At 39.2% G+C, this 22,135-nt stretch overlaps 1 protein-coding gene across 2 annotated transcripts in view; it reads left to right on the top strand.

Moving 5' to 3' along the window:
- Sec5 (secretory 5) overlaps window positions 1–22,135 on the top strand; it is a 99,900-nt gene that overhangs the window by 37,415 nt on the left and 40,350 nt on the right. For both annotated transcript variants that reach the window (XM_068227474.1, XM_067146319.2), the window contains 2 exons: window positions 10,162–10,283; window positions 19,051–19,274. In XM_068227474.1, coding sequence (XP_068083575.1) covers window positions 10,162–10,283; window positions 19,051–19,274 — 346 coding nt within the window. The remainder of the gene's footprint in view (window positions 1–10,161; window positions 10,284–19,050; window positions 19,275–22,135) is intronic.

Raw genomic sequence — 22,135 nt, 5'->3', positions numbered from 1 at the left:
TGTGAAACTGACTAGCGTGGTGCATATTTGTCCTGTTATAGCATAGTTATGGATACGGATAAAGTCATGAAATTCCTTACTAATGAACACAAAAGTTTTGTTGACTTCAAAATGGCGGCCAAAGTCATTCCTCTCAGCCGCACACGGTCGAGTGTAGGCTACCCTCCAGTTCATTGCGTAAGAGTGTGACCAGGAAATAATGCTTAATAACACAATGCTCTGAAATAAAAGGCTTCTACTGACATTTGTTTTAGAAAGAGTGTGATCAGCCATAACACTTCCGATATTTTTATTGGCCCCGGTGCACGTTTTCATATGTGTCATCTTGGTGTTTATTACACCTTTCAGTACACTTGTTATTTTATAAGCCCCAACAAAAAGGTTTTCATATTTGTTCTCTTGTGTTTTTTCATATCTTTTAACACTTTCCTCTTATCTTTAAAAATTGTAGATATAATTTTCACTGTACCCGTGGATACACAGCGTAAAATGCCACGTCAGAAAAGAATCGTATGTAGTTTTTCCATATCTCGGTTTGATAGTTTGATAGTTTACTCTATATTAGACCCTCTTGCGTATTAGACCCCCCTTGGCTTTTCGAGACAAAGAAAATGAAAAAAAATTCCGACCCCAATGGTAATAGTGCGTTCGAGGCCTAGGGAGTCTTTCATTTTCACACCCTTCGTAGCCCTTGCCTTTTGTCGTCCATTACTTCGTTTTTCGTAGTGACGGATCCCTTCTTTTTGTTCTCTCAGTCTACCCCTATTGAATGGCAGCTTGGGATTGGTTGGATGTCTATGCTTCAGCGCATAACCACCAGACAGAGCCAAAATCTGCTAAAACGTCAATTTAGAAGTAGAGCCGTACGGAGTATAGGTGAGAAACACCATGGGTTTGCGTTACTATGAGTGGTGCCATTTTGTGAGAAACACCATAGGTCTGTTATCTGTGCGAAGTACAATACTTGTGAGTAGTACCATAGTGTGTGAAACACCGTGAGTCTACGCTACTTTTGATTAGTACCGCAACATGACAAATACCATGGTTCTACTTTACTAGTGTTGGGCTGAGTGGCTCAGACGGTTGAGGTGCTGGCCTTCTGACCCCAACTGGCTCAGTCTGATGGTATTTGAAGATGTTCAAATATGTCAGCCTCATGTCGGTAGATTTACTAGCACATAAAAGAACTCCTGCAGGACAAAATTCTGGCAGCTCAGCATCTCCAAAAACCAAAAAAGTAGTAAAAACAACAAGATTATTACTTCACTAGCGATCAGAACCATTATGAGGGGCCTGTTGACCTCGATTCTGGACCCCTTGAGGCAAGAAGCATCCTCGATTCAGGATTGTGCTTTAATGTGCAGTCCCTTGGTCAGGAATACTATTGTTTATGATAGTTTCTGGGTTGGGTCCACTGATGGTTTTAAATTAATATCCATCTATACATTCTTCATCATCACGTTTTTTATTCTGGTCAGTGGATGATTTTGAACTTTGAATTGTCATTACATTTTGTCTTATTTCGTTCCATTAGAGGCTGATGACCTAGATGTTAGGCTCCTCTAAACAACGTGCATCAGCAGCATCATCATCATACACTAGTTATCAGCTGGTGATTTGGCACCCTTTCAACAACACTGCTTTATTCAGAAGAAGTGGCTTCTGCTACACACACACACACCAGCTGGGAATATCAGAGACCATCTCCAGAAACCAGTTGGGAATACCTTCACACAGTTTGGACTCTATAGTCGGGAACGAAACTATTTTAAAAAGGTTCAATAAGACGGAACCTCGAATGCTCTTGGTCTCAGTTGCTGTGTGTGGCTGACGAAAAGACAGTGAAGATGACGTCACTTGGAATGACGACATGCCGGTAGCAGGGAAGTTAGCGGTGCAAGACAATTAAAATGAAAGCAGTGATCAGTTTTACTGTGTGGTAGAGCTACTGCTTAACTGACAGAGACAAATGACTGGCCATTCAGTTATTTTGTATCAGTGTTGTATAATATGATAATACAATATACAGAGCTCGATAGCTGCAGTCGCTTAAGTGCGGCCAGTATCCAGTAATCGGGAGATAGTGGGTTCGAGCCCCACTGTCGGCAGCCCTGAAGATGGTTTTCCGTGGTTTCCCATTTTCACACCAGGCAAATGCCGGAGTTGTACCTTAATTAAGGCCACGGCCGCTTCCTTCCATTTCCTAGGCCTTTCCTATCCCATCGTCGCCGTAAGACATATCTGTGTCGGTGCGACGTAAAGCAAATAGCAAAAAAAAATACAATATCCTTATCCCTTTTCTCTACGGGGTCGAGTATGAAGTGAGCCGAATCTTCGTAGCAAGTTTTTACAGCCGTATGCCCTTCCTGATATCGACTTCATCAGAGGATTTAATGAGATGAAACGAATGACGTGATATGAGTAAATAAAACAGATTATATTTACTTTATATGTAGTTCTAAAAGTCGTGTTCACCATTTTTTGACTTTTTACATGTAGAAATACTGCCTTCGAATGAAAATAGCCAGTATAACTCATATACATTCATAGGTTTGCTAAAGAACATGTACATGTTTACATGTACAATTTATAGCTCTTTATAGCCTAGAAGTCTGCGTTCACTGCAAAAAAATTGAGGATATCTCATATTGGACCCCCCCCCCTTTAATTTCTGGCTGTAAAAGTGGGGGGAAAGGGGTCTAATACAAGAGTAATTACGTTTTTTCCCCCCAAATGTTAATGATTTTGATAATACCAGTTCTTGGATCAACAATTTTATATTATATTTCAGTAATACGAGGGCAGATCAGAAAATAAATTGCACTTCCCAGTTGTGGCCATTTATTACACCACCTATACAACAGCACGCCTATAACGACATACACTGTAACGTCACTTTTCCACATAGTTTCCACGAGACTCCAAACATTTCTGCGAACGCACAACCAACTTGTCGATGCCGGATGCATAGAAATTTCCTCCAGCGTTCGCAACCACTCGGCAACAGCGGCCTTCACCTCCTCATCGGTCAGGAAACGTCGACCACCGAGCTCCGTTTTGAGCTTACCGAATGGATGAAATTCACATGGCGCTAAGTCGGGATTGTAGGGTGGATGTTGCCAAACCTCCCACTTGCAACGCTGCAGCAGTTCTCTCGTTTGGCGGGCCTTGTGAGGTGTTGCGTTATCGTGCAACAAAATCACACCGGCGCTCAATTTCCCCCGGTGCTTCTCTTTCATCGCTTTACACAACCGGTGCAACGTTTGACAATACGACGCCACGTTGATCGTCGTTCCTTTCAGCATGAATTACACGTGCAGCAGACCCTCCATGTCAAAGAACACTGTCGCCATAACCTTACAGGCTGAAGGTTGAACCTTGGCCTTCTTTCGTTGCGGTGATGAGGGGTGCACCAATTCCCTTGATGTTCACTTCGTTTCGGGGGTGAAGTGGTGGACGCACGTTTCGTCACCTGTGACGATTCACCGCAGAAACCCGTTGCCGTGTGCGGCATAGCGTTGCAAAAATGCCAGAGAGGATTGGAAACGTTGTCCCTTGTGCTCATCGGTGAGAAGACGTGGGACCCATCTTTGACACAGCTTACGATATCCAAGGTCCTCATGAACAATGGCAAACACACTGCCATACGACATGTTCAGCTGCTTATAATCTATTAGCTTCATTTCCGTATTGATTAGTATCACAGTATAAAGATAATTTAAAAGTCACCACCTTATCAATACACAGATTTATTTACTTCAAAATTGGTAAATTAGGTCAAGACCGGTTTCGACCCCTAAGGGATCATCTTCAGTTGACATACATATAAAAAAGATATATACAAAAACATCACATGTAAAATATTAATCTTTTAGTTAATTCAATTGAGTCAAAAAAAATTTTTTTGTGTTTAGAATGTTGGTGGGTACATCTTAGTTTGAAAACGTGTGTGAGATTTATAGGCTCACCATGTCCAAATTATTGTGTATACAGGTCCTATACCTCCCTACATACAGCATCAAAACTATTACATTCAATACAACCCATCTATTTGATGAAAACACTGGCAAATTGCTTACTGAAATGGCAAAGTGTGTACATTTCTAGTTCAAAAGCACATGCTGTTTGTTACATGCTGTCATATTACAATTTATATTACAAAGTATAGAATAAAATTATTCTTGCATTTGTGCATATTGATAATAGTGAGACTATTGTATGGCCTTCAAAAAATACCATTGTTTGAGGTGTGTCACTATATATCTGCTTTTGTGAAATGTCAATAGTCTAGTTACATTCTTATATATAAGTTATGAAATTTCACTCTTTATAGTTCAGTCAAATGGAAGAAACATAGGATAACCTTGTTAATTTAGATTCTTCATGACTAAAATACTGGTATATAGTACATTATTAAAATAGATCCTTAATACTAAAATACAAGTATGTGGTACCTTCTGTACTTGTTTTATATATTAAAATGGGGTTTACATTTATTGACATTAGTTCTATGGTTTGTTATCATTTGTAAAGTTGTTTTCCTAACGACATACAGAATCTCAAGATAACTCCAACAACAACAGCAGCAGCTTAGAAAATTGCATCAATATTATACTACATCACGTAATTCACTTGAAAAAAGAGGCAAAGCAACATAGTATAAATATGTATTTGGTCCTATTTATGTAAACATTTCATACATTTCTAACTGACCAGTTATATCAGATTATAATCTCACAAACGGTAACAACCCATAGTACTGTTGTTAACCTATGTTAACCCTATCTTACGTTTGAAAAATGTGCACATATAGCACTACATATTAGTACTTTTAATGTAAAGAATTTATTTTAATAAGCCACCATATACCAATATTTTAGGTATAAAGAGTTCATTTTAACTAGATCACCCCATGCTTGTACAAGCGGCAAAAATAAACAATATAAACAAGGGATTGAACCCTTTCCCATCAGACTAACTTTAAACATTTCGAACTGGCTTTCATATTAGACCACAACTTCACAAATGATAACAAACCATAGAACTAATGTCAATAAATGTAAACCCCATTTTAATATATAAAACAAGTACAGAAGGTACCACATACTTGTGTTTTAGTATTAAGGATCTATTTTAATAATGTACTATATACCAGTATTTTAGTCATGAAGAATCTAAATTAACAAGGTTATTCTATGTTTCTTCCATTTGACTGAACTATAAAAAGTGAAATTTCATAACTTATATATAAGAATGTAACTAGACTATTGACATTTCACAAAAGCAGATATACAGGACATACCTCAAACAACGGTATTTTTTGAAGACCATACAATAGTCTCACTATTATCAATGTGCACAAATGCAAGAATAATTTTATTCTATACTTTGTAATATAAATTGTAATATGACAGCATGTAACAAACAGCATGTGCTTTTGAACTAGAAATGTACACACTTTGCCATTTCAGTAAGCAATTTGCCAGTGTTTTCATCAAATAGATGGGTTGTATTGAATGTAATAGTTTTGACGCTGTATGTAGGGAGGTATAGGACCTGTATACACAATAATTTGGACATGGTGAGCCTATAAATCTCACACACATGTTTTCAAACTAAGATGTACCCACCAACATTCTAAACACAAAAAATTTTTTTTACTCAATTGAATTAACTAAAAGATTAATATTTTACATGTGATGTTTTTGTATATATCTTTTTTATATGTATGTCAACTGAAGATGATCCCTTAGGGGTCGAAACCGGTCTTGACCTAATTTACCAATTTTGAAGTAAATAAATCTGTGTATTGATAAGGTGGTGACTTTTAAATTATCTTTATAATGTTCAGTTGCGTCGCGATTTCTCTCACTTTAATGCACCGGTGCACTCACACTGTTGACCTTTGCATGGGCCCTGGACGTTGCGGGCCTGCCTTCGCGATGGTTGTCCGTGATATCCGTTGTTATGAGCTCCCGATCTCAACATTTTTCTTACCTTAAGCATACTTTCCCGCTCCGTTCTGCTACACATTATACTGCTCTGCCTGCTTGCTAGTCTGCCTCACTACTGCTTGCGCTGTCGCTTCTCCCCACGCCACCACCTGACGTCACCTGTTTCCAGCATTTTCTAGAGTTGCCTTCCCTGGCGTATATATACTCGCCGCTTTCCTTCGACCAGCGATCAGGTGTGCTTCGTGTTTTGTAATAGGCAGTGGGAGCTCCTGCATTCCACACGGCTGGACCGTGTGCTGTTAACCTTCTTCTTCTTCTTCTTCCTCTTCAGACCGGGTGAGCAGACTAGTATTTTACATTATGTTTTCAATACTTGCCTTTTCCTTGCCTTGAGAGGCTTTACTACTATTTGATTCTGAACTCTAGTCCCTTCAGGACTCAATGTCAAAATACAATTATGGTGCACAAATTTTCATTCTGAGACTTCTTCTCCGAGTGTGTAAAAAGGGAGTGGTGGACTGCCAACCTTATCAGTTACTTTGAACTTTGTGTGTGGTGTAATCACCGTTATTATTTCCAGCTGGGACTATGCAGCCTGATCCCTACTTAAATTTTCATCCTCCTTGTTTCGCTTCCTAACATATTTTTTCTCTTTCTCATGTTTTCCCTTGTCCTTTCCCCTTTCCTTTCTTTCTACCTTTAATTATGAAGATTTTAAAAACTTATCACTGTGAAAATTGTGGTCTGCGAATCGAATAGTGTATTTTCTCTGGTCTTTGAAATGTTCTGTCATCTTTCTTATTTGAAGCAAGCCTGGTTGACCTTGGGGGATTAGACATTGTTTTTACTTGCACTTATATTAATTTCCGGAATGTTCCATTCTATTTGTGAAAGAAGTTCTTTTGTCTTTGTTTCGGCGGCAAAGTGGTGGCGGTGGTGGCAAACTCAATTTCATTGTGAATACTGTGTGTGTGACTGTTGAAGTATTTATTGCGATTTTGCTGCTGCTAGAGGCTTTACGTCGCACCGACACAGATAGGTCTTATGGCGACGATGGGATAGGAAAGGCGTAGGAGTTGGAAAGAAGCGGCCGTGGCCTTAATTAAGGTACAGTCCCAGCATTTGCCTGGTGTGAAAATGGGAAGCCACGGAAAACCATCTTCAGGGCTGCCGATAGTGGGATTCGAACCTACTACCTCCCGGATGCAAGCTCACAGCCGCGCGCCTCTACGCGCACGGCCAACTCGCCCGGATATTGCGATTTTGGTTGCCAAATTTACATATATTGCTCTTCTAGGATATATGCTAATTGTGTGTTATGAAATGTGAACAGTTTGAAATAAACAATGAAGTGATTTCTTGTGCAAGAAAATACTGTATGTGTGGTGAAGTTACATGACCAGTGATGCTAGTAAGAAACCAAAAATACTCGAAAGTATGGCCCTGTTTACTGCGTTCCTCAAAAACTCCTTCACACATCTTTTGTAGTGTGTGTAGCCGCGATTTTGCAGTTGCGCATGGTGGGCGAGACGACTGTCGCAAGCACGTACCTAGCTAAATTCATACGGATACAATTAAGCTGAGGGACACAAACAAGAATTTAAACATTTTTGCTAAATCCTCGGAGGATGAAAGCTCAGTAACAAGCACAGAGTTGTTTATGACTTTTCTTGTTGAACACAATTTGCCTTTAGTCTGTAGTGACCATGCGGGACGTTTTGTTCAAGACAATGTTTCCCGATTCGAAAATAGCTTCGAAGTACGGTTATACGAGAATAAAAACGGGAGCGCTGGTTAAATCTTTGGCTTCTACAGTTGAGGGAGAGCTAACAGAGTTAATGAAGTCCCCAGACGGCAGTAACGATATGAATGAAAAAAGCTCTACCCATTAGTTGTGACGCTTTTCGATGAGGAATCTACGCAAATTTCAACGATAATTCTTACAATTTGGGAATCCACCGACAATACAGGCAATGGAATATTCAATATTTTGGATGATCCATAGGATAACTGCGTAGGTTTTGCCTGTGATAATGCAACTTCTATGACTGATGTTTCCAAAGGTGTGAGCCTCTTCATTTTTAAAGAAAATCCTAATATTCATGTGCAAGGCTGTGTTTGTCATTAGTTGCTGTAGATGAAACTACGTTGAAAAACTTTTATCCCGATGTGAGACTGTTCTATACAAAAACATGTTAGTACATAGTCAACAAATGGGCAATTAGGGATAAGTTTCTCGAGCATGCTGAAGTTGCTGATGTTTTCCAGAGGAAATCCAAGAATTTTTATCAGTAGAATTTATGATTGGCCGTTTCCTAAAATTCTGTCATCACAAATTGATTCTTTGGAAACGGAGTTTAGTTTGATGGATTCCCTTTTGACAAGGATGAAAGGTCCGACAAACTTTGGTTCGAAATATCGAAGATCAGTGATGCTTCAGGTATGAGGAAGTACCCTTCACTGAGTAAGCTAATGATGGCTATTCTTCTAGTACCCCATAGCAATGCTCCAGTGGAAAGAGTTTTTAGTTTGGTGAGGAAGAACAACACTGAATTCCGTGCTAATATGAACACCGAACTGTTAAGTGCTCTGTTAGTGCAGAGGATGCACATGATATCAAAAGAAAAAGCATGTCGCCAGTGTACCTTTATGAAACAGGAACTAAAAGCTGCTAAGGGGACAACTGCAGTACTCAACGAAAGAAATGATTCTTCAACCTCCACTCAGATATGTACTGCAGATCACCTGTTCCTCTAGCAGGTAAGAATCATACACTGTTTATAGGCCAGTCCTTGAATATGTCACACACACTTGGTTGAATTGTATGTTGTTCATTGATTTTTCGATGATGTGTGAGTTAGTGAGATCTCGGGGGGGGGGATAATAATTCTACAGTCGCCCCCCCTCCCCTAACGGCTGCATTACTAATTGCCTTTCTTGAAAGTTGGCATCTCTGGGTTTCCCTTTTGTGCTCCCAAGCAAATGCCAGGACAGTTTCTATTCATAAGCCATAGTGGTTTCCTTCCACTTTCTTGCCCAGTTTCATTCACCATCATTCATTTCATATTCATTATCTGTTCAACTGAGGTTTACGTCAGGAAGGGCATCCAGCTGTAAAAGTATGCATTCCATTAATAGTATCAGTAAAAATGTATCTGTAAAAGTGCTTCTTCCTTAAAAAATCCCGGCCCGAGGGTTTGGCTGGTCATCAAAACTTGGCCATGAAAAGGTTAATAAATAGAGAATAACTAATGAGCCTCCGTGGCTCAGGCGGCAGCGTGCCAGCCTCTCACCGTTGGGTTCCGTGGTTCAAATCCCAGTCACACCACGTGAGATTTGTGCTGGACAAAGCGGAGGCGGGACAGGTTTTGTCCGCCTCTGTGGTGTAGTGGTTAGCGTGATTAGCTGCCACCCCCAGAGGCCCGGATTCGATTCCCGACTCTGCCACGAAATTTGAAAAATGGTATGAGGACTGGAACGGGGTCCACTCAGCCTCGGGAGGTCAGCTGAGTAGAGGTGGTTTCGATTCCCACCTCAGCCATCCTGGAAGTGGTTTTCCGTCGTTTCCCACTTCTCTTCCAGGCGAATGCTGGGATGGTACCTAACATAAGGCCACGGCCGCTTCCTTCCCTCTTCCTTGCCTATCCCTTCCAATCTTCCCATCCCTCCACAAGGCCCCTGTTCAGCATAGCAGGTGAGGCCGCCTGGACGAGGTACTGGTCATTCTCCCCAGTTGTATCCCCGACCAAGAGTCTGAAGCTCCAGGACACTGTCCTTGAGGCGGTAGAGGTGGGATCCCTCGCTGTGTCCGAGGGAAAAGCCGACCCTGGAGGGTAAACAGATGATGATGATGATGATGAATAACTAATACTTCACCTTAATAGTGGCTATCACTGAGTGAGATTAAAAGTCTCAATAATTTATCAGTGTAGGATGAGGAAGGATTTTAAATACTGTATTTTAAAACTTATAAAACCCAAACATGAGATTTGTTTGTTGATTGTGAGGTCTCTGTTGCTCCACTCATTTTTACCGCCATCTTTTATGCCTGGCTGTTTAACTAACTGCACTAATTACTTACCTGAATTGTATTTATGTTCTAATCTGATATAATGTACGTATTGTCTGTACAGGCAATTGAATGATTTGTTGTGGTCATTTAGTTTGAATAATTATTTTATAATTAATAATGGTGGATCATTTTCAGAAATTTAGTTAACATGGAAGTTCCTGGAGATCCAGCATGGGATGCTATTCAGTGTCACTCCAAATATTTATCTCAGAGGCTGAATGAATGTAGAGATGAACATATTGCTGCTGAAGACTCAGGTATGTACAACACACATTTCCAGTTAACTTTTTTCTTGAATTTGTAGTGTTTAAATTTTTCATTGTATTTAGGTTGAACAAAACAAAGCACGGTTGTTATCGAAATGCTAGTAATGTTTTAGCTGTTCGTTTTACTTCACATTGATACAGACAGGTCTGGCAATGATTGTATAAGAAAGGGCCAAGAAGGGAAGAAAGTGACCAAAACCTTAAGGCATGGCCCTAGAATTTGCCTGGAAAACCATCTGCATTGCTGAATGTAAGCTGACAGCTGTGAGACCCAAACCACATAGCCAACTCGCTCGGCAAATCCTATTATGTGACATTCCTTTTGTGTCCAATGAGTCTGTTTAAATATGCCTGAGGATTTTCACCAACTTCCTGATGAACTGCAAAGCTGGAATTTTCCATATTTTGTATATCATATCTTTTTTTTTCTAAAAATGTTATCTTTATAGTGACAAAATGTTAACTAGAATGTTGTGATAAATAAACTACTAATGTAGATAGCTATGCTAGATCCTGCTTTAATACATTCAGCGTAACTTGCTAATAAGTAGATTTCTCCAATTAGTGGATAGTATGTAAAGTAGATTTCTCTCGAAGAATAATATATTCATTTTATATTCTATATTGTACCGGGTGGTACAGTCCGACTCGTTGGCTGAACGGTCAGCGTACTGGCCTTCGGTTCAGAGGGTCCCGGGTTCGATTCCCGGCCGGGTCGGGGATTTTAATCGTCTCTGATTAATTCTTCTAGCCCGGGGACTGGGTGTTTGTGTTTGTCCCAACACTTTCCTCTTCATATTCACACAACACACTACACTACCAACCACCACAGAAACACGCAATAGTGATTACATCCCTTCATATAGGGTTGGCGTCAGGAAGGGCATCCGGCCGTAAAACAGGGCCAAATCCACATGTGCGACGCAGTTCGCACCCGCGACCCCACAGGTGTGGGATAAGCGGTAGAAAAAGAAGAAGAAGAAAGAAGATTGTACCGGGCGGTACACCTCCACACCGCTAATTTAAAATGTGCGCCTGTTGAAACTCCTCTGCTGGAGGAAGTCTGAACTTTATGGACAGTATTAATTTTCAAGTTTCTCAGAAGATGTCTCTACCTGGAAATTTTGGAGTTTTTGAACTGTGTCATTTTCAACGTATTTTGTTTTGCTTGTAGTAAGAAGTGTGAACTTTCTCTTCTAGAGGACACTACTGAAGATCAACAATAGTGCACCCTAGTGCGGAGTGAAAGAACTATTTTTTTTGGAGAAGTTCTTATTTCAAAAGTTTGTTTCTTGTTAAATTTCTTTCTGTTTAAGTTGGCTGTATACCCCTCTTTTTCCCCTTGTTTTGTATTTAGCCAATCCCGAATTTTTAAAATTAATTTCTAACCAATCAGGTGTATCTTCTCCAAAGGGGATAATGTTGCTGTACCCTAGCCAATAAAGTGATTGTGGGCGGGTGTTCTCTTCCCTAAAACGCCTAGAACCTTCCGCGAGAGTATTTAAACTGCTGATTTTTGGGTCTCCGGGCCACTTCTGTTCCATCTTTCAGTGTGTAAAGTACATAGCAGGGGGCGGGAAGCGCCTCTTTCTTCTCCAGCTGTTCAACACCAGGTAATGGCCTCTTAATAACTTCTTTTCTTGCTAGGTTGGCAGTTTAACTCTCGGAGCGGGTTCGAAGCGTTTCCACCATGTAACCTTTTCCTAAAATGTAACCAATCTTTTCATCTATTCTCTTTTAAAGCTGCATATTGGGATAGAGAGTGCTAACCCTCTCGAGCTCCCACTCACATTGTTTTGAGGTGAACTTATTTTCTCAACCTATTCTTCGTTAACGTAAAACAAATTGCTCTTTTCTAAAGTCACCTCTGTAGTATGGGATTAGCCCTTGCATTAGTGGCCTAGAGCCAGATTAGGTTTTAAAAACAAGTGTATTAGGAGTGCAGATCGCCTCCTCTCAAATTTTTATTTTAGAGGTCATGTAATAGACCTCAGTAGGTTGGGTATTTTACCCCTGTGTCTATGTCCAGTGAGGACAACTCGAAGGTGGAGTTTGGTGTGGCCTTTGAGAGGCTTAAAGTTGAGAGCGTGTGGCTCTTTTGAAAATTGAGTGTTGTATGCCTCGTGGAGGCTTTTCAGTGTAATTTGGAGCAAGGACTCCTAGGCATGAATGGGGTTTTCTGCCCCTCTGTTGAAACTTGTGTTTGGGGTAAAACTGAGCTGATTGCCCAAGCATTGTGAAGTCAGGGCGCGAAGCCCAAATCCTGTAAATATTGTAACTACCCTTTGGACTTGCTACTTTGTACCTGCCATGCTTGTTATTTCTTTGTTTTTGGAAAGAAAATATAACCTTGTTAAATTTTTCATTAACTTTGATTCCGTAGTTTGAGACCCGTTCACGCCCGCACCTTCTTTCACCTCTACCTACCACTAAAACACGGTAACATATATAATAAATTTCTTAAATATTGAAACCACTAACTTGCATATTAAACATATCAAGAAATAAAGATTATACAGTAGAAGTTGGCTATAGCAAGTACGGTATATAACAGGAACCCTGTTTTGTCTGTCCCTTCAAAAGTCCGATATTAAACTGTGTATTATCCTTAGGTTACAGCGAGAGCCCTATCACTGATGCATCCGTTATTACGACCGATCAAGTGGGCACGAGTTTTTCCGTTACAGATATTTATGCACCCCAGTTATGTTGCGTACAATCAGTCACCTCCGGCATCGTTTCCTCGCTATGTCCACTAGCGAACTCTCTCGTCGACATACGAAGGCGATGCAAGTGATAAATATCATTATGGATCTGTACTGAAGATACTATATGTAGGATGCTAATTGGTTTATAATATCACCTATTCAATACATTAAAATTTTAAACAATTAGGAATTTTGAATGAAAATTCTAAATTCCCATGGAGGGAATTAGATATTTTTTCCACCAATAGAGCATGTCAAAATCAGATCAAAAATCATGTGCAAGGCTTTTCAGGCGTTTGCTCTATTAACCAGCGTTTCGTCTTAGGTCTGACACTAGACTCATCAGAGTGGGATGTGTCTGACCCTATCCACTGACGCTGGGATGTATGCAGGTGAACTTATCAGAAGCCCTTATAAGAGGCACAGTCTGATAACTACATACGGATATAGATACAGCACATCAGCCGTTGGCTGTAAATTACCAGTTGTGAAGGGTAACAGCGTCAAAATATTAGGGTATGTCTTACAAAGGTTAAGTTAACATATTTACATGGGGACAGTTTAAGGGAAAGATACGTTACTGGCACCAATAGGTAAAAGTAAACTCGTGTCCTCATCCTGAGGTGATGCAGCTCTTTTCAGGGACACCCCCATTGGAGGTGAGCTGCATGTGCCATTTCAACCACATACCAGCCCTCCTGCCATTCTTAAATTTCTGGCAGTACCGGGAATCGAACCCGGGCCCCCGAGAACGGCAGCTAATAACACTAATCGTTATGCTACAGAGGCGGACACCAATAGGATATTTGACAGTGTCCATTAAGACAACAGGGTATTTAACAGTGTCCATCAGCAGTGGTCCATACGAAAAAGTGACATTACACTATCTGAAATGCAAGGAAAATGTTACTAAAATTTCAATGAGAAAAACAATGTTCATTAATAATTTGGAGTTAAAAAGGATTTTATTACATATTTACATGGGGGCATCTAAGGTATACAGTAGTCGGTACCAATGCGTAAAACCACAGGGCATTTTAACAGTGTCTGGCAGTGGTGATTTGTCATGAATCATTGATGCTACTCTATTAGAAAATTTAGGAAATTACAAAGCTTATATATATATATATATATATATATATTGAAGCAGTTTGGGGAGAAAGGATACAAAATGTGTGGCACCAACCTGCATAACAATAATTTCTGCCGTTGGTTGATGATAAAAATATTGACAGGGCAACTACACAGTAATATTGATGTTACTCTATTGAAAAGTTGGGAAATTACAAGGTTTATAATAACACATTTACATGGGAGCAGTTTGGGGAGAAAGGATACAAAATATCTGGCACCAATGTGCATAACCTTGATTTCTGCCGTTGGTTGATGTCACAGTATTGACAAGGCGAGTACACCTTAATATGCACCAGTGATTTGACATCAGTTCATAATTACAGTGAAACTCGGTTAAGAAGTTCCCGCATAAGTTGTTTTCCCGCCTAAGAAGTGTGATATTCTTGGTCCCTTGGTCAGTTGCATTAAGATATATGTATATTTTTCCCGTTTAAAGTGTTCTGTTGTAAATATATTTCCCGGTTAAACAGTTCAGATTTTAGAGCCCCTTGAGATAGAAAACGTCCGCTTAAAGCAGCCCATGGTTAGAACCCTCCAGTCTCCCCACAAGTTGCACCCTGTGTTAGACCGTTTGCGAGCTCACGGTGTGTCTCTGGTGTCACGGAACCTGTGCGGATTTGCCAAGGCCATGCGATGTCACGCTATGACGACACAGACACCAGATGCTCACTCTCACCTTGTGGAATCAAATCGAACACATCAGTCAGAATTTCTACTCCACCGTTCCATCTAGTGGAATAGAATCGAACGGGATTCTACGTGGGAAACATAAAGCATGCAATGGATGGTTTGATAAAACTTGGTAATTTGGGGAGCCGCGACAGGGTGAAGCCATTAATCGAGGTGGCCTAAACATTAATTAAGAACCGTAAAGTGTATTTGTCCGCAACATTATTGTTAATCTACCACAAAATTGAATATTCTAACCTGTTTGATTTTTCATTCCCTTGCTTATTTCCTTCCAGGCATTCTCTCTTACGTTGTTGTTGCAATAATACTTATTGGTCTTGCCGTAGAGGAAATTACATTTTTGAACTAAACTGATAAGATTTTCCGTGTCCATTATTAGTGAGGTGAACAAAAACAACTTCCCGTCTCTATGCAGGAAACAGCCGACTTGCCAGCAGCCAGCTGATACACATGCCGCCAAACAGCCGGCCGAAAGATCCCAATCGTTTACGAAGTTGAACGAATGTTGATAGCCAACTGGTTGTTGATGGGAGGCACACCCAGGCATTGCAATACCATGTGCTGGCATAAAATTGAAAGTTATTTTTAATTTTACCTTTGTATGAGCTAAACATTGTATTATCGTGTCACTCGTAAGTATTACTTCGCATTATTACAACATAGCACAAGGATGAGGAGATATGAAATAAAATTCTCGCAGGGAAAGAAACTGTTTACGTTTAGATGTGCTAGCATTGCTACTGCGCATTTATCACTCCCATGTAATACCCCAGATACTTTTCTATGCACTCATTTCTGCAACTTCGAACCTGTGTTTCTTTTCATTACCTCTAGCATGAAGAGGATTGAGGCGGGAAAATGAACTCAATACTGGCTTGGCCATGCGGTACTTGTGAAACAGCCAGAAACTACGCCCGTTACTGTGACAACCAGTAGGAATGCAGCGGCAATTTAGGCCTAGGTTCTAAGAATCTCTAAGAATAAGTTGCCAGGTTTCCCATTTGCTGCCGTTATCCTTGAAGCAGGTGTTGGGGGTGTGAGGAAGATAGAAAGCATATGCTAACAAACTGTAGTACACGTCTTGTCTTTGTGTCTTGTAAGCCTAAGCTCCGGATTGCCAAGCATGGTGTAGCGTAGTAATTAGTATGAATAGGAGTCGGTGAAGTTAGTTGTACTTGTAATATCAACGTACAAACGTTTTAAGTGAAAATGGGCGGAACTCAGAGGAAAGAGATCAAGCGAAAGGCACTAACAATAGAAGACAAAGTGGAGATAATAAGGAAAGTGGAGTCTTCTACACTTTCCAGTGTTGCTTTGGCAAAGGAGCTGGGGATGCCGCCGTCTACTTTAAACGGCATTATAGCGAAGAAAGAAGAGATCTTTGCTTCTGCAGGGAATACTTCAGCAAATTGTAAGGAAGTTAAATCTGAAAAGTACGATGAAATAGAACAACCTCTGCTAATATGGTTTAAACAGCAGCGAAGTTTAAACATACCTTTCAGTGGGACTGTTGTGCAGGAGAAAGCCGCATGCAAATTAAGGGCACCTTTTACCGCGTCGAACGGGTGGCTGGACCACTTTAAAAATAGAGCCGGCATCGTTTACAAAACAATTTGTGGCGAAGCAGAGAGTGTAAGTGCAGAGGAAAGGGAAGCGTGGAAGGAAATGGTTCTGCCTGCTAAAATAAGCAAACCTGGCAACGTTTTTATATAATATGTTCCCTTCTCTTATCAAATATATTTATAATATGGTATGTTCAATTATTTTACTTTATCTCTAAAAATATTGTCATGATAATCGTATTTTTATATTGTGGCTTTCTGTTAGCAGCTCTTATGTATCGGCCTATTTCGCTATTGTTCACAAACAAGGAAATCTGTTGGCTGTGTGTTTCACATGTATTTCAAAGTACAGAATAAGTTTTTGGGCAATACCCCTTTTAAGAAGTTTCCTGCTTAAGAAGTTTTTGTTTTTTTTTCAGTCCCTTGAAAAACTTCTTAACAGAGTTTCACTGTATTTGGAATGCTAGGAAAAATATTCCAACATTTTTTGAGATTGCCAAATGAGGCTCCATTAGGAGAGTAGTAATACTGAAAGCTGTCTGAAGTCCCAGGTTTGTGAATATGGCTCCATAAGCAACGGTGAATTTGGCTGGCGTGGAAGGAAATTTGATTGGGTGAAATGAAATAAGTTTCATAATGATAGATCCATATTGAACTGTGATTACAAAAGAGTAAATTAATGTATAATTAGGGTCCACCTTTTCAATACAAAATGTAGAGAGTTTAAATTACATAAATGATTAGGGACTAGTTTCGACGTAGTACTAGGCCATCATCAGCCTAAAGCAAAATTAAAACACAAATACCGAAGAAATTAAACCTAAGTATAAATAGGCTTTACGTTTTGCCTGGCTGGACCCTAATTATACATTAATTTACTGTGTTGTAATCGCATTTCAATACGGATCTATCATTATGAAACTTATTTCATTTAATTACTTAGCCAACAAGGAAACTCTTGACTCCATCGTACTTCCCTGGAGGCATAAAAATGCATGTTGATTCTAGAGTAATTATTAGCTATAAATCTCATTTTTGTTCCTTTTCAATACAATATATCAAGTAATTACATCAGTCTTGGGACTAGTTTCAGCCACATAAAAATTAAACAGATTATGTGATAACTAAAATATATGTATACCAAAGACAATGTTGCAGAAATAATAACAACAATAAAATACATATAATGACAATATGATCTTGTCATAGTGTGTTGTCTTTAAAATGTACGGTATATCCAATGTCTGATGTAGCACAAGCACTGACTTGCTGGAGGAAGCAGGCAGGCCATGTAAACAAAGGAGTAGATAGGGAACAAGCACTGACTTGTTGTAGGAAGCAGGCAGTGTATTGAAAAGGTGGACCCTCTTGTCAATTTATTTCTTATGATTCTAGGGTACCCTGCGATACAGAATGTTAGCCAGCTATGAAAGAAATGGAATGTTGACTGAGCATTTTGGAGACAAAGATCTGATGACCAGCAAAGGTTGAATTGTGTTTTAACACAGGCATACAAAAATGATTTGGCATCCAGTGGAAAAAATTAAAAAAATCAGAAGTTTACTATGATAGTTTGGAAGTGTGATTACAGAGATTGGCTACAGACTGGAAGTGTTTGGATATCTAAGCAGCAATGGACTGTACACTACATGTTAACATAAGAAACATAAGTCTACATCTCAGCATGGCCCATGAAGAGAGTGGAGCCACATAGTAGCAGAACAAATGCTGATGAGCAAGAAGAAGCAGAAGTTCTAAAAATATGATTTTATATATATATATGAGAGAGAGAGAGAGAGAGAGAGAGAGAGAGAGAGATATCAACTTGGATTGTCAAACATTTCCAGAATTTATTCAACAGGTAAAAATTGATATTTATTGAAGTTCTAATCATCCTATTACATTGGCGTGAGATTAGTGTTGCTGATCATATTTTTCATGATGCAACTGCTTTGGTTTGTCCCCAATTTCAATACTGTATAATAGACACACATTACAGTTTTGGTTATATTTCCAAGTTCTTTTTTCTAAGCAAATGAAGGTAACTTCAGTGATAAAATAATTTCACATATTCAGTTCCATTTTAGATTATCTGCTGAGCGGAATGGTCATGCATGTTAATGCGCTGCAGCCAGAAAACCAAGCTCTGGATTTGGTAGATGTGTGGATTTGACTCCACTGTTGGCTGTGCTAAGAATGGTTTTCTGTTGGTTCTCATTTTCACTTCCAGGCAAATGCCATGGCAGCTCCTATTCATAGGCCACAGCCAATTCCTTACACCTCCTTACCCAATTTTTTCACGATCATTCATTTCATCTTTATTAGCTTTGCAATTCTACATACATTACATTCCTTATGCAAATTTTTGTGTATAAATGCATCACACTGTCTACAAAGTCGAGATTCTATCCTTAGGTAATTTGTAAAATTTGAAACCTGTATTTCCATGATTATGAGATTAATTGAATGAGAAGTAATGAATTTACTTGGGTCATGAACCCATACTGCCTTCATTTTGTAAAGGAAGTACTTTCCTTTTACACTTCAAAGGAAAGTATACATTCGACTCAAGATGTTGGCTGCTGTGTAGATAAAGCAGGTTTTAAAGTTAAGACTTTCTTAAAACTCTCTCCAGATACTTTAATAATATTTCTGTTTATTCAGGTAAATCATCGAAAGGCAGTCAGCAAAATACTCCACTATCTGGCAAAATGAACAAAGGAGCTTCTCAAGATACTGTTAGTTCAGTACCTCAGAGAGTGTTATTTGTGGAAGAACTGGCTGAAATTATCTCTGATCGCTTCCCAGATCTGTGGAAATTAGGCCAGGCATATTTTACAGGAGAGCTACATGTCAAGGTGGAGTCTAACAGAGATGCAGAATTCAAGGTATGACAGCCATTGCTCTCTAGTACTGTTTGATAGAAATAATTTACTCTTATATTAAAAATTAATTTACCATTTTGTTAGAGAGCTAGTTTTGTTGTAGTCTGATGTGATAACTAATCTAATGTTAAAAGGGAAGTAATATTAGTGTGAATAATACGAAGGTAGAGATGTGACAAACTATTGAATGAATAAATACTAAATTCTGTGTACGTGTACATTACCTCTTTTTAAGTACACCAGCCAAATTATTAGAGATTCCCTTCTGTTAAATTCTTTGCCCATTGATTTTTCGTTCCTTCCATGAGTTCCATTCTGATTAGACATCGATAGACAAAACTAAATTCTTTACTTATATATTGTATATACTTATATATTGTGAATAATAAGCACACCCTAATTGATAGGAAAGAATTAAAAAAAAGAAAATTGGCTTTAATTTGTGTTTTATTTACAAGAAATTGATTCTATTATATGTACTGATGTGATCCAAAACTGAATATAGAAAAATAAAAATTTGTTTTAAACCATGTGTGCCCACTGTCTACATTTTTCGACTTGAATATCTTAGCTGTGAAAATGTTTAAAATTGAAATCTTTCAAGGTAACTATAACAGTACATGAACTGTGTCCTCATGATCATGATAAGCGACTATGTTTTTGTAATTTAATATTGTAAAATGGCTGATGATGAGATAACTGATCATTAATATTGTTCTCTGGTGAAATATGGTTCCATTTACATGAGTATGGTTCATCACAGAATAACAGATATTGGAGTGCAGTAAACTCTCATTGCATGTGTGAAATTCCCTTGCATGACGAATGAATCGGAGTATGATGCACACAATGAATGCGCAAAGATACAGGGACATTATACTCAAACCATTTTTTGATGAACTGACTGACATTCAAAATGGATATATCCAGAAAGTCTCTGCTACTGCTAATGGTACTTTAAGTTCATTGAGGAAAATTTTTGAAGATAGTTATTAGTACGGACTTACGGCTGTCACGATCCCCAGATTTATCTGTTTGTGACTTTTATTTATGGCAGAATTTCAAAAAAAAAAATTGTATGCACGTGAGATGAACTGAAAGAATATATCGGAAGAAAAAATAACCTCAATTATGGAAGACAAACTAATGCCTGTGAATCATCATTTTCTAACAAGATGCCAAAAATGTGTGGATGTAAGAGGAGAACATTTCCGACATCTCCCGTCATAAGGTATGTGCTTATTTTCAAAATTTTAATTATGTCACGCACAGACAAAGTGAGGTAAGTGCAGGGAGTGATCAGTCAACGGCAGGCAGGCGCTGAACACACACACACACCTGACCAATGAGAGACACTCACTGTATATTACCGATGCAAATTTATTGAAATTTATTCAATATGAAAATTATTAATGGAATACCTCAAATGGCATACCTCAAAATTTAATGTAGACTCCTGGGACGTCTACCAATTTCCTCACACAACTGGGAATGGAATTCAGTCTTCTGGAGGAAGTTGTGTGGGACATTGGTGATAATGTCCTAAATCCCTACTTGCACTTCTTCCAATGAGTTAAATGAGATGTTCTGGGGTACACTTCATCCCAGACCCAGTCCATCTCCTTGGCTGAATGGTTAGCATAGTGGCCTTTGGCTTAGAGGGCCCTGGATTTGATTCCCAGGCAGGTTAGGGATTTTAACTTCGCCTGATTAAATTCATCTGACTGGGTGTTGATACACATCTTTATGTACATAAAACATTTTGCACTACAAACCAGTACAGAAATGCACAATAGTGAATACGTCCCTCCATATTGGGTTAGTGTCAGGAAAGGAAAACTGAGCTACATCCAGATAAAGTACCAACAACAGGTAATTGAGAAAAGGCCAGGAAGAAGAAGACGATGACTTCTTTCCAGACCCACAGGAAATGTCTTAGGGTGCGAGTGAGAACTAGACTTCGTAGGCCATTTGTGAGGTCCATTTTGCCTCAGCCAACGTCTGGGAAACTTCTCATCCAACCACACACGTATAACATTTGCAAAGTGAGGTGGTGCACCATCCTACGTGGAAAGTGGCCATGAGTGCTTTTCTAATCAGATACTGTGGGCTGTATGTAATCTTCAAGCATCTGAAAGTAACAATCTGAATTCATGGTGTCACACAGAAGATATGGACTTATTACATTTGTGGCTGTCATTCCATACCACATGGTCTTTGTGTGGTTCTGCATCTTTTCTAAATCATTCTAGGATTGTGGGCCACCCATTCATGGCAATTATGTTGATTGACGAACCCACCGACATGGAATAATTTGGAACAGTTGAAACCAGTCTTCATGCCAATCCCTCACTCCATTCTGTGGCACAGTCTTCAGGTATCAGCTCCTGCATGTGATGAGGTTTACATGGGGGGGGAATTAATTTCTTCCTTTAACACTTTATGTATCATTTACCTTAAGAGTCTGCTGACATGTTGATTTAGTTGGGCTGTGATTGAGCATTTCCTGCTCAATCACACGTTCTCCTCAAACATGGATGGATGGGCACTTATTGTATCTTTAACTGAACCTGTGATCGTGTACTATGGAGAAATGCAGAAGTTAAGATCCTGTTTGAGGACATAAGATGCAAAAGCTGCCAAGTCCACATTGACAAAATTTTCAGAAATTGAGGAAAACATGCCTCTGCTTTAAAATTTGTTCTTATTGTGTGTGCATTGGACAAGAGATATGTAAGGGGTTTGGGAATAATATGAGAAAGAAAAATAAACTTATACCTATTATTCTTGCTGTAAATGTGGATTTTATTTTGGATTTGGAGCGTTTTGGTTGGAACATGATAGTAATCATCAATTCAAAATTC

Source organism: Anabrus simplex, chromosome 4 (genome assembly GCF_040414725.1).
Source record: "Anabrus simplex isolate iqAnaSimp1 chromosome 4, ASM4041472v1, whole genome shotgun sequence".
NCBI lineage: Eukaryota > Metazoa > Arthropoda > Insecta > Orthoptera > Tettigoniidae > Anabrus > Anabrus simplex.
This window is presented reverse-complemented; position numbering and strand designations above follow the sequence as displayed.